The sequence below is a fragment of the Talpa europaea genome, assembly GCF_964194135.1.
Source record: "Talpa europaea genome assembly, chromosome: 2".
NCBI lineage: Eukaryota > Metazoa > Chordata > Mammalia > Eulipotyphla > Talpidae > Talpa > Talpa europaea.
This window is the reverse complement of record NC_140068.1, coordinates 48968923-48983441: the sequence shown is the minus strand read 5'-3', so window position 1 is coordinate 48983441 and position 14519 is coordinate 48968923. Positions and strand designations below refer to the sequence as shown.

The 14519-nt window shown below is 36.0% G+C and overlaps 1 protein-coding gene across 1 annotated transcript in view; it reads right to left on the bottom strand.

The window, feature by feature from the left end:
* Positions 1-14519, bottom strand: part of ASCC3 (activating signal cointegrator 1 complex subunit 3) — a gene marked incomplete at its 5' end in the record, with an annotated part of 257934 nt that overhangs the window by 182009 nt on the left and 61406 nt on the right. Inside the window, one exon of the mRNA XM_084227788.1 lies at positions 7967-8131. Within this exon, the coding sequence (XP_084083914.1) occupies positions 7967-8131 (165 nt within the window). The remainder of the gene's footprint in view (positions 1-7966; positions 8132-14519) is intronic.

The following is a 14519-nucleotide window of genomic DNA, read 5'->3' as shown; positions in this document are numbered from 1 at the left end:
AACAAATAGCAAGTCATCAAAGGTTATGAGCATAGTAGTGGTAAACAATAGAATGGGAATTTGATTCTATTAAGGAGGTACTAAGTGTAGGAAGAACATATAATACACTTATATATCTATGTTGCACATTATATATTCACATTATATATTTCTATATCATACATTAAGATATATATTAGAGGTAGGCCATGGGGGGGCGGAGCAACATGGCGGCGAGGAGACGCTGCGAGTAAGATCTCCCATTAAAAAAAAAGTTAATAGGGAGGAAAAGCGGCAGGTCCCAGTGAGAACTGGGACACGGAAGATAAACGGGTGATGCCAGCAAACTGCCCGAAAAGAAAGTTGCCAAAAAAGAGGACCAGAAGGGAGGAAAGCGCAGAACCCTGCTCCCCTCCCCCGCCCACAAAGTCAGCACTCTCCGACCAGCAGAGAGGAGGGAGGAAAAGAAAAAAAAAAAAAAAAAAAACGAAAACGACCAACAAGAACAAACTACGCAGCAAGCAGGACTGTGAGTGGAAAGGAACTATTGCAGCCACCACACCCCGTGAACGGGGGCTATGGAGAATCCTGCAGGATCCAACGAGGAGGTGAGCTCCAGGCGCCATTAAAGAGAGACCCTGCACCCCAGGAGGAGACCAGCACCAGCACACAGCCCCCTGCTGCCCAGTAAGCTTGCGCGGAAAAGCGGCAAAGGATCGGATGGGGATTGCACGGAAAAGCGGCGCGGACCTGAATCGGGATCGCACAGAAAAGCAGTGCGGTTGAAAAGCAAACGTGGACCTGGATCGCAGCTGCCCAGGTCCCCGCGCCTGCGACCTAGGCTTGCGGGGAGACTCGCGGAGGCCCTCACTGAGAGAGCAGGCGCCCAGGCACGGGCGCCCAGGCACGGGAGCGGGATTCAAAAGGCGCCATTCCCGCGCCACTGAACTGGGCTACAGCCCGCGTCCTGGAACCGAGGGCTTTGGAACTGACACCCGGGGCACGAAATTAGGGGCGTGGGTTCCCCACAACAATGGGGCACAAGGCAGACACAGCACCCCAAAGCCGTTGAGGTTTACCCTACCATTCCCGCTCTGTTCCCTGTCCCACGGGGTGGAAAATCAGCTCCCCAAGGGCTCTAGGAGAGATCTCTGGCGCCACATAGCGACTTGAAGCCAGCAGAGGCTCCTGGAGGAGCCAGTGGCCAGCTGGGGAGTTAGCCCACGCCGGGCCCCTTCCGACCAGTAGTCTGAGCCCACAGGGGGAGCGAGCACCCACAGCCGGGGCAGATCAGGCGCGCAGAAGAGTGTGCCTGAGACCGGACGCGCAGGCAGTGTGTCCCAAAAACCATTTTAGAACAGGGACATTTCTTCAGTAAAGACTACATTTCTTCAGTAAAGAAGGCTTCCTCAGGAGCCAGAGGTGAGCGGGGGAAGTTCGCCCACGCCAGACCCCCTCTGGCCTGCAGTCCAAGCCCAGAGGGGGAGCAGGAACCCACCGCCGGGGCAGACCAGGCGCACAGGGGAGTGTGTCCCCATATCGGCATTTTAGAACAGGGACCTTTCTCCAGTAAAGACTGCTTGAAACTGACATATGGCTCCTGGAGGAACCAGAGGGGAGCAGAGAAGCTCACCCAAGATGCCAGCCAGTCCCAACAACACAGTGTCCCAATGCATACGGCAAATTACAAAACAGACAATAGGGAGTAGAAGAACCACACTCAACCTAGCAACTCCCCAGGGAAAAAGCACACCACAAGAAGAAAACCAGCCCCCAGATTGCAACGACAGTAACTTGGAAGAACTTCTGAGCCTTCCAGAAAGAGAATTTAAAATTGCCGTGATTAAAAAACTGACAGAAGTCATAAAGGAAAACGATAAGGGAAAAATAATCAACGATCAGAAGAATGCAATTGAGTCCCTAGAGAGGGAAAACAATGGTCAGAAGAATGAAATTGAGTCCCTAAAGAGGGAAGTAAAAGAAATGCAGGAGATCAAAGAATTAATGGAAGAACTAAAGAATTCTGGGAAAAGCAATGAAAGCAGAATAGATGAAATGGAAGAACGAATAAGTACTCTTGAAGACACAGAAATAAAAAGAACCAAAACAGAAAAGGAAAGAGAAGTACGAAGGAAAAAGAACGAAGAAAGACTTCGGGAACTATCTGACTCCATGACGAAAGGAAATATAAGAGTTATAGGAATACCATAAGGAGAGGAGAGAGATGTAGGAACAGAGAAAATATTCAAAGAGATAATTGAAAAGAACTTCCCAAATGTGAAGGAGCTGAAAATTGATATACAAGAAGCAAGAAGAACACCAAACTTCCACGACGAAAGGAAAAATACAGCAAGACACATAATAGTAAAGCTCCCAAGAATCCAGGACAAGGAAAAAATAATGAAGCTGGCAAGAGGGAAGAAACAGATAACATTCAAAGGAAAACCAATCAGGCTGACATCAGACTTCTCCGAAGAAACACTACGGGCAAGGACAGAGTGGAGGGACATAGTAAACAGACTCCAAGAAAACAGATGCCAACCAAGAATACTCTATCCCGCAAAGCTCTCCTTCCTCTTTGAAGAAAGAATATGGACCTTCCCAGACAAACAGAAACTCCGGAATTTCATTGCAACTAAACCCCCACTCCAAAAAATACTACAAGGAGTCCTAAAGCCAGAACCTCAGAGCGACGAATAACAATGAAAGAAGGCCAAAAAAAAAAAAAAAGTTATTAAAAGAATAAATAAATAAAATCAAAGGAAAGACAAACACAATGGCAAATACAGATGCTAACATATCAATATTAACTCTAAATGTAAATGGACTAAACTCTTCAATAAAAAGACACAGAGTTGCAGCCTGGATTAAGAAACAAAACCCAACCTTTTGCTGTCTCCAGGAAACACATTTAGCTACAAAAGATAAAAATAGGCTCAAAGTTAAAGGATGGAAAACAATCCTACAAGCAAATGGACCAAATAAGAAAGCAGGAAAAGCTATACTTATATCAGATAAAACAGATTTCAAACTCAAAGAGATAAAAAGAGACCCTAACGGTCACTACATTATGATCAAGGGGACAATACTTCAAGAAGAAATAACACTCATTAACATATACTCACCAAACGAAGGAGCACCAAAATATATCAGACAACTGTTGTCCTCTCTGAAAACAGACATCAGAGAAAACACATACATAGTGGGAGACTTCAACACACCACTATCAACAATGGATAGATCAACAAGACAAAAAATAAGTAAAGAAACCAAAGCTCTAAATAAGGACCTAGAGCAATTGGGCTTAACAGACATCTATAGAACACTAAACCCCCCAAAAAACGGAGTACACATTTTTCTCAAGCGCACACGGATCATTCTCCAGGATCGATCACATACTGGGGCACAAGACAAATATCAACAGATACACCAAGATTGAAATCATATCAACCATCTTTTCTGACCATGAAGGCATCAAACTAGATATAAACCATAAAAAGAAGGCAAGGAACCTTCCTACCTCATGGAGATTAAAAACCACACTACTGGAAGACCACTGGACTAATGAGGAGATCAAAGAAGAAATTAAAAAATTCTTTGAATTGAACGACAAGGAGGACACCAATATCCTAAATGTATGGGATGCAGCAAAAGCAGTAATAAGAGGAAAATACATAGCAATAGAAGCTCACATCAAGAAACAAGAAAGAACGCAAAGAAACAACCTAATCTCGAAGCTCAAAGATCTAGAAAAAGAACAACAAAAAAACCCCAAAACCAGTAGAAGAAAAGAAATAATAAAAACCAAAGCAGAAATAAATGAAATTGAAACTAAAAAAACAATCCAAAAGATCAATGAAACCAAGAGCTGGTTCTTTGAAAAAAATCAATAAAATAGACAAACCCCTAGCCAGGCTCACAAAGGAAAAAAGGGAGAAAGCACAAATAAACAGGATCATCAATGAAAGAGGAGAAATCACAATGGACACAGCAGAAATCAAAAGAATAATCAGTAACTACTATGAACAGTTATATGGAAACAAGTTTAACAATCTAGAGGAGATGAACAAATTCCTACAACTCTACAATCACCCAAAGCTAGATAAAGAAGAAATAGAACACCTAAACAGACCAATTACAAGCAGCGAAATTGAAATGGTAATCAAAAACCTCCCCAAAAACAAAAGCCCAGGACCTGATGGATTTACAAATGAATTCTACCAAACATTCAGAGAGGAATTAGTGCCAATCCTTCACAAACTCTTCCAAAAAATTGAGAAGGAAGGGACAATACCAAACATGTTCTATGAAGCCAACATTACACTAATACCAAATCCGAACAAGGACAACACAAAAAAGGAAAACTACAGGCCAATCTCCCTAATGAACACTGATGCAAAAATCCTCAATAAAATTTTAGCTATCAGAATCCAACAATGTATCCATAAGATAATTCACCACGACCAAGTAGGATTCATTCCAGGGACACAAGGATGGTTTAACATCCGAAAATCAATCAACGTTATCCAACACATCAACAAAAAGATATATAAAAACCATATGATAATATCAATAGATGCTGAGAAAGCTTTCGACAAAGTGCAACACCCATTCATGATAAAAGCCCTTGAAATTCTTGGGATACAAGGAACATACCTCAACATCATAAAGGCCATCTATGACAAGCCAACAGCCAGTATCATTCTCAATGGTGAAAAGCTGAAAGCAATTCCATTAAGATCTGGAACAAGACAAGGATGTCCACTCTCACCACTGCTTTTCAATATAATACTGGAAGTCCTAGCCAGAGCAATAAGACATGAGAAAGACATCCAAGGAATCCAAATAGGAAAAGAAGAAGTCAAACTATCACTATTTGCAGATGATATGATAATATACATAGAGAACCCCAAAAACTCCACAGAAAAACTAACTCAACTTATCAATCAATTCAGTAAAGTGGCAGGATACAAAATCAACACGCAAAAGTCAGGAGCCTTCCTATACACAAACAATAAATCTGAAGAAGAAGAAATCAAAACAAACATCCCTTTTATTATCGAAACAAAAAAAATCAAATATTTGGGAATAAATCTAACAAAAGAGGTAAAGGACCTATATAAAGAAAACTATAAAACACTGTTAAAAGAAATAGAAGAAGACACAAAGAAATGGAGAGACATCCCCTGCTCATGGATTGGAAGAATAAACATTATTAAAATGGCCATCCTTCCAAAAGCAATATACAGATTCAATGCTATTCCAATCAAAATTTCAATGTCATTCTTCAAAGAAATAGAACAATTATTGATGAAATTCATATGGAATCACAAAAAACCCCGAATAGCCAAAGCTCTCCTGAAAAAAAAAGGGAATGGAGGCATCAGACTCCCAGACTTCAAACTATACTACAAAGCCATAATCATCAAAACTGCATGGTATTGGAACAAGAACAGACATACAGACCAATGGAATAGAATAGAAAATCCAGAAATAAACCCACAGATTTATGGTCAACTAATCTTTGACAAAGGAGCAAAGACTATGCATTGGAGCAAAGAAAGTTTGTTCAATAAATGGTGCTGGGAAAACTGGGTCGCTACATGCAAAAGAATGAAGCTTGACCACTACCTCACACCATACACAAAAATCAACTCAAAATGGATTAAAGAACTAGACATAAGACCTGAAACCATAAAATATATAGAAGGAAATATAGGCGAAACACTACGTGATTTGCACATCAAAGACATATTTACAGACACATCACCCAAAGCAGTGATAGTGAAGGCAAAGATAAACAGCTGGGACTACATCAAATTAAAGAGCTTCTGCACAGCAAAAGAGACAATAACAAAAACAAAGAGAAACCCCACCAACTGGGAGAACATTTTTGCACCCAACACTAATGATAAAGGACTGATCACAAAAATCTGCAAAGAGCTGATGAGACTCAACAACAACAAAGAAAATAATCCAGTCAAAAAATGGGCAGAAGAGCTAAAAAGAAACTTCTCTGAAGAGGAAATGCAAATGGCCAACAGACATATGAAAAAATGTTCAACATCACTTGTCATCAGGGAAATGCAAATCAAAACTACCATGAGATACCATCTTACACCAGTGAGAATGGCACATATTAAAAAAACTAGCAACAACAAATGTTGGCGAGGGTGTGGAGAAAAAGGAACTCTTCTGCACTGTTGGTGGGAGTGCAAACTGGTCCAACCACTATGGAGAGCTGTGTGGAGATTTCTGGACCTACTAAACATAGAGCTTCCATATGATCTAGCAATTCCACTCCTACGTATTTACCCAAAGGACACAGAAACATCAATTCCAAAGAACACCTGCACCCCTATGTTTATAGCAGCACTGTTTACAATAGCTAAGCTTTGGAAACAACCCAAATGCCCAAAAATAGATGACTGGATCAAGAAGATGTGGTACATATATACCATGGAATATTACTCAGCATTCAAAAAAGATAAACACATGCAATTTGCACCAACATGGATGGCGCTGGAAGGGATTATGCTCAGCGAAATAAGCCAGAAAGAAAAAGAAAAATACCGGATGGTCTCACTCATAGCAGGAATCTAGAAAACTTAAATAAGGGACCAGGAAAATGAATAACTATAAGAAAGTGAAAATCAAAATCAACAAAAAATTATGAACCAGAGACACTTTTTGGGGGCGGGGGCGGGAGGGGAGGGATTGGGGTCAGAATGGGGGGGGCTGCAATTGTATGGGAAATATAAAAATAAAATTTATTATTTAAAAAAAGAAAGATATATATTAGAGTAGGCATCCTTATCTGCAGTTTGTTTTCCATGATTTTAGTTACTTGTGGTCAACCATAGCCTGAAATGTTAAGTATAGTAGAATATTTTAAGGGAAGGAGAGGAGGATGTATGACATTCACTTAACTGCTATTACAGAATAGTTACAATTATTCTGTTTTTTAATTAGTTGTGACTTATTGTGATTTATTTATAAATGAAACATTATTAATGTACACAATAAATTATAAATATATAAGGTTCAGTTATTTTGGATATCCATTGAGGTCTTAGCATATATACCCCAAATATTACATACTTAACCAAACTTATAACTCATAATTTCTATACATTTAGTTTATATATTGATTTTTCTAGTTTTTAATAATTATGAATTGTATATGAAAAATTACAATTGTATAAATGTATATGTAATTTAGAAATTCTTTATGAATTTATAATAATTGCTTCAAAATAAATGATACACAATGTTGTATGTGTACATGCTGATATATATACCGAAAATATTAGCAATCTATTTTTTCCCTCAACTAGGCATGTTCTATAAAGAAAAAGGAATTGGTCAAAACTCTTGTAAACATCTTAATGATGAGACTCCTGGCAAATGTACTAAAAGATATTTACTTTGTCCCTTAATGAAAACAGAGGCTGAGAGAACATCATGAAACATTGGTGAGTTTAAAATTTTTGGTGTGGGCTATTTATGAATAACTGCAAGTGTTGAAAACTAGAAACAACACATACATAACTCATTTTTAAAATAATGATTAAGATTATGCATATCAGGCAATTAAATTCTATTTTATGTAGAGTCTTAGAAAAATATTTAAAAATTTCAAACTTTTTTCACAGGACGACATTGAATCTAGAGAGAAGTAAAGTAAGTCACTAGAAGTCTCCTATGTACTATATTCTAACAATGCCTAGTCAGTATGAGGTTTAGCTTTGCAACACAGGTTTAAAAGTTTTCCCATACTGATTTTGGTTAATTTAAAGAGATAAAATAAGACTTGGAAGGAAGAAAGGGCACTTTAAACACGTAAATAAAATAGCTAAGGATTTCTCCATACTGAAATTATCTTTATCCCCATGAACAATGTGTATTAATATTTTTTGAATGCTACACTCAAATTTAAAAACTTACTCATCCCTCCAAAATAAGCATATAAATAACTTTCTCTTACCTGTCGCAGAGTCCGTGCCACTATACTTTCTAATACTGGTCCTCTATCTTCATGCAGTAAATGAACTTCATCAAGAATAAGGAGCTTGACAATTTGAGAAAGAGCTACATCCCCAACACTCTTTCTTGTCACTACATCCCATTTTTCTGGTGTAGTCACAAGCATCTGTAAGACATAAAGGGATATAAAAAGTCACATACAGAAATTAAATTTCAACCATGTCATTCAAAAAAGAAATACAACTGAACAGTTCAATATAGCTCAAATAAATGATGTTAAAAATTTCCCAGAATTATATCTAATTGACTACAGATAATGGTCTTTTGAAGAGGATCTTTTTTTTAAAAATTGTGATATTAAGGAATTATTTAAAAATGAGTGAAGGTAATCTGTCAGTAAGTTGTGTGAAGTGCACAAAAATAAAAAAAAATAAAAAAAATCTTATGATATAAAAAAAAGACATCTTATAAACTACATACACTGACAATAGCCCTTTTTTTGACAAGGGACACAGAAGTGAAACAAGTGTTGAAAAGATATGAAAATAAAGCAAGCCATTTGTGTTATGTCTATCTACATTTGGAGGAGACTTTACAATCGATACATATTTTTTTTAAACTACCCTTTAAATTTAATTTAATTTTAGTAGATGTAGTACTTTATTTATTTATTTTTAAAGATTTATTTATGCATACAAGAGCTGGGGTACAGGTCAGAGTTGCGGGGTGGGGGGGGGCGTGAGAGGATTCACCAGAGATAGAGCAGGGAACAGAACAGGGAACAGGCAGACTGATGAAATACACTGCTGAGAAGAGTAGCGGGCGAGATAGGAGAGGTCTGCTGTGCCATGTGGGATGCTCGCCGGCTGGCTGGGATCGAACCGGTGCTGCAGGGGCTGCGGACAGCTTCACAGTGCGGCGCTCAACTGCCTGAGCCACCAGGGGAGGCCCAATGCAGTACTTTATACTCAAAACTAATACATACAATAAAGCATAACTGGTACATAATAGCAACCCAAACTGAGTTAGGAGGTAGGCCTACAAAATTTAGTGAACTTCACTTAAGTTGACCATTTGACATAAATTTGGCATTATTAATCAAGTTTTTGCTTTTAACATACTGGTTTGTATTCTCTTAAAGCATACTGTGGCAGAGAAAAAAGATTATAACAATTTTACATTACAGAATAAAGTTGTATATGGCTATATGGATAATTCAAATAACATGTCACGTAAAAAATCAAAATCAAAGCTTCTAAAAGGCAGTACATCAGATTATGCAAAGTAATGATAATCACAATGAACTGTGCTTTGAAGGGGTTAACTGAAATGGGGGTCAGATTGTTCTTTAAACATCCTGGTCATGTTATTTCATGTTGTTTTTAAAGTCACCTATGTCCGTGTGTGATAATAGCCTTTTTTTAAGATTGTAAATGACACATAAGTTCTAAACGAATAAACAAAATTGTCAATGACATATTGCCTTTTTAGAGGTATCGCTATTATTTTGAAGTGAACGACATATATCAACCACAGAATTTGGCACTTTCCTTTCACAGAAAATTATTGAAGTATTGTGTAATGAAACAGATTAAGGAATCCGTATCTAGGGTGTAAAATACTACAAATTCAAAGCTACTTAATTTGCCAAAACTAAATGGCAATGTTGAGAACATAAGTTTTATAGAAACGGTATGCTACTGGAATGAAATATAAATGAATATGAATTTTGAGGTCTAAAATGGGTTGAAACATTCATCACGTATTAATTAACATCTCCTTTATATTTCAAAATTGAAATAAAATTTTTACCTTCAAAAATGACAAATTTTAAATAACCCAAGATAAATTATCACAAACATACCCAGGGATCACTAGCAACCCTTCACATTACAAGCCTGAAAAACATGCCTTTCTATAGAAAACAGTAATTTTCTTAATTGTAAATTCAGTTCATATGAAAAAATAAGCAGCTTATTATTAGTAAATGTTAGGAAAGTTACAAAGTACACTATTAAGTTATAACTACAGAGCTTGGTTACCCACCTCATTATGAACTCAGAAAACTGTGAACTTTCTTATAGTTTGAGATAATGTGGTAACAATTAAGTTTTAAAACCAAATTTGACAAATATCAGAAAATGGTAACACAAATCCTAAAAATCCTTTCTAGCATTTGTTTTCCATACTTTACTTTCAGCATTGCTGAGAAGTGGATTCATTACTATTTCATCACTTCAGCCCCCTGAACTAAAATGACTAGAAAATAAAGTGTCACATTTGCTTAATGAATTGCAATTCATGCAAGACATTTCCATCTGCTCTTGAATTAGGGCATGGGTTAACTGTCAGTATTTTTCCTGTCAACTTAAATTTCTCCAATAAATGTACTTATTCCTTAGGAGTATAAAAATCATTATTTGAAACTGTTCCAATTTCAGCCTGTCCCCTGGGGAAATGGCAAAGCTGAGGTGCTATACACCATCACTGTGCCAAAAGTATTGTGTATTTGGTTAAAAGACACAAACAAAAGAACCTAAGACTTATCAGAATCAATTCATCTGGTAGTTCACTGAAAGATTAATATTATTTTTTTGCCTTTTAAAATATTACAACCTAGGGGAAGAAACTTTCTCTCCTGCCTTTTCCCCCAGTTTTACTGAGATACTATAGACATGAAACATACGTAATATTGAAGGTGTACAATATGATCACCTGATGTATGTATATATTGCAAAATGATGATTACAATAAGGTTAACAACTCTATCCACTCACATAATTACTGTGTATGTGGGGGGTAGGGAGGGAAGTGATAACATTTAAAGCCGACTCTCTTTTAACTTTCAAGAATATACTAAATTTTTAAATATTATCTTTACTGAAGTAACACCAGTTGAAAACATTATGTATGATCCAGAGGTATACATTTACACCTCTTCAGATGTGTGTTACCATATCACACCCACCACCAAGGTACCATAGTGTTCTACCATAGTTCATTGGGACTCTTCCCCACTCCTGATCCCAGCCTGAATTCTACAACCAGATATTTGGGGTATGATTTGCTTTGGTTTTGTTGGTCTTTTGTTTTATTTCCCTATGTTACACATGTGTGAAACCATCAGGTATTTGTCTTTCTCCTTCTGACTTAGTTCACTTAGCATAATCGCCTTCTGATCCATCCAAGTTGTCATAAATAGCAAGAGAATCTTTTCTTTATACAGCTGAGTTGCATTCCATTGTGTGTGTAAACCATAGCCTCTTAATTTACTCATCTGTCCTCGGGCACTTAGGCTGCTCCTATAACATGGTTATTGTAAATAGTGCTGCAAGGAATACAAGAATACACACGTATTCCATTCAAATGGGTGTTTTTCACTGTTCATGTAGATACCAAGAAGTAAAATTGCTGGATTGTGTGATAAGAAATGATGAGCATTTTTTCATGGGCTTCTTGATTATTTGTATGTCTTCTTTGGTAAAGTTTCTATTTAGCTATTCTGCTCATTTTTTGATTTTTTTTGTTTGTTTGTTTTGGTGGTGGTTGTGTTGTATGAGTTCTTTGTAGACCTTAGACATTAGCCCTTTGTTAGATGCTCCTGAGGTGTAAGGTTAAACTTGAGCTCTTTGTTATTTCTCAATGTGGGCCTGTATTGCTATATACTTCCATTTTAGTACTGTTTGTATTATCCTGTAGATTCCCTTAAGCACTTAAGCATTATGAAAAACTTTCTTTACATTTGTATATAGTACATTTACAATGTTTACTTTTCCATGATTGTTTCATGACTAATTTTTTTCTCTAAATGATATATATTTCTCCTGGGGGTAGAAGGGGAATGGGAGGAAGAGGGAAGAAAATCAGTAAAATTTTTACTCTGAACTTTTAATAATTGTTTTCATAATACTAACTGGATGCTATAACAAACCCTTTATCAAAAAGTATACTAGAGATAGAGTGTTTCACAAAATGTTTACTGTTCAAATCCAAGTATTCAGAGACTTGCTATTCAAATAGAATTCTTTAACTTTCAAAGTATGAATTACACAAGGAGATTAAAGTCTCATTTTTTATGAGTCAAAAGGAACAACCAAAATTGTCCATACATAAATTTACAAATGCAATATATGAGTTTGGGAACAAACTGTAAACTGTGTGCATAAGTGCTATTAACAATATATAAATTATGCTACAGTATGTAATATTAAGTAAACACTTGAGATAAAAATATAATTGAAAATCAGACATATTTTTCATATTTACAAAAGAAGTGAGGGAGTAGAGGGAGAAAGAAAACAATCGCAAGAGAGAAATGATACCACTACAAATTATCAGAAAATTAAAATTAAAGTCAGAAAATACCATGTTTTTAGAGATGATACAGAACAACAGGAATTCTCATAAAAACAAATGGTGGGAATATAAATTCACACAATCATTTTGAAAACCTTGCTAGATAATATCTACTAAAGTTGAACACATACAGACTTTGTTATCCAGCAATACCATTCTCAGTACATTATGCATTGCTCAGAAAAGCACACTTATTTGTACCGGAAGACATATATTAAAATTTTCATAGCTATACTATTCATACTACTTCATAACTGGAAATTAGAGTCCCACCAAAAACAAAACGAATAAATAACTTATATTTATACAATGGAATACTACGTAACAATAAAAATGAGTAAACTGCTATTGCTACAGACAACAAAATGAAAAAAAAATCTCATAATCTTAATGTTAAAAAGAATCCAAGCATATAGCATATAATTTTATTTATATACAGTTTTAAAACAAGTAAAATTAATGTAAGGTATTAGTCAAAGGTAGGACAGGAAATACCTCTTGTAAAAAAGAAAGGGGGGGGTTGGGAAAGCAAATGCCAGAGGCATGGGAAGAAATTGTGAGATGTGGTAATATTCTGTATCTTGACCTAGGCAATGGTTGGAGTGTTCACTTTAGGAAACTTCAATACTACAATTTTTGTATTACTCTGTACATGTATTTTACTTAAATAACAGAAAGCTGTGTGAATACATGCTATTGTAATTACATACAGCATAATTAAAACCAAATTTAAGTAATAAGAAGGGTAACTATACAGCACAGGTAAGATTTTGTGAGACAAATATTCCAGGCTTTAAGAAAAAAAAAAACCAAATGTGTCCTTTGTGCTTCTCATATGCATTGATCACATATCCTCCTTTCTAGTGGGATCATTTGTGTAAATATGTCTATGTATATTATAAGGATATTTTTCTTTTCTTTAATTTGTTAGTCATTTATATAACTACATAATTGAGAAAGGGATTAAATACGGAATTTTACATGTCCATCCCAGTAGAAGATCAATAGAAATTGATCAAGATCAATCAGAAATTGATAAAGTACATTTTTTAAGTACAGATGACAGCTGCTAAATTTAGACCCGTTTCCTGCCCACTTATCAATCTTCACCTCAGCCAGAAACCTCCATAAGTACCAAAGGCAAATGGGCAAGAAAGTTCAATATATTTATAGGAAATCTTTCAACCAGGAAGATAAATCAGACTCTACAATTTAGACTTTAAAACACCCAAGAATGCTTAATCCTATTTTTAGTCTCTATTTAAAAATAAAATCTGTTCTTGTGTTTTCATACATAACTCAGTCCATAAAAATTTCTAATTCCAATAAACTAATTCATTATACAGAAAACAGAGTGACATAAACACATAATCACACACCTACTGAACCAGTAAGTTTATAAATTGTTTTTTAAGTTACGGATTTAATATAAAATGTCACACAGTTTAGATTCTATAAACATACATATAATTACAGTTATACTAACCTCTGCTATACAAATGTCAGCTCTGATTGATGGCAACAGTCCCTATAATGGAATCTGACAGCTTACAGATTATACATGCCCCTTGGGACACTACAACAAATCAGTTAGTTTCAACTACTTCCTTTCCTACATGTTCTATGTTCCCTGCTCTCTCATCAATTCACATGCATGAGTGCACACTCACACGTGTAAAACACAAAGACCTCTGAAGTATCTAGCTATATTTATGTCAAGGACTACAGCTTTCAATTTGTAAAATGAAAATGTAAAAACTGAAATTTTTTCAAGTACAAAAGTACAGATATGGTCAAACTAATGTATAAAGAATATAATCTTAAATATCTTAGTATTTTCATGTTGGGGAAAAAAATCTCTGATATTTTTAGTTAAGATTTTATAACTAACATTTATTAAATAAAGTTTAATGCAATAGGAAATTCAAATACTTCTGAAGGAACAGAACATGGAGGGCTACAAGGGGAAAAATGTGCCTGTAATATATAATCAAAATTTATGAAAACACATACTTTCTAGACTGTATGACTACAGCTGGCTGGAAAACTCTTTGCCATTCTGCTGATTTAAAAAACTTTCCAACAATCCCAGAACTTATCTACTAAAATCTAGAGTCATCAGCATAAGTTTGTGAAGGCTTAATGCTTGGTTATATTAAACTTAACCAATTACACAGCAGAGAAAAATATAAAAAATA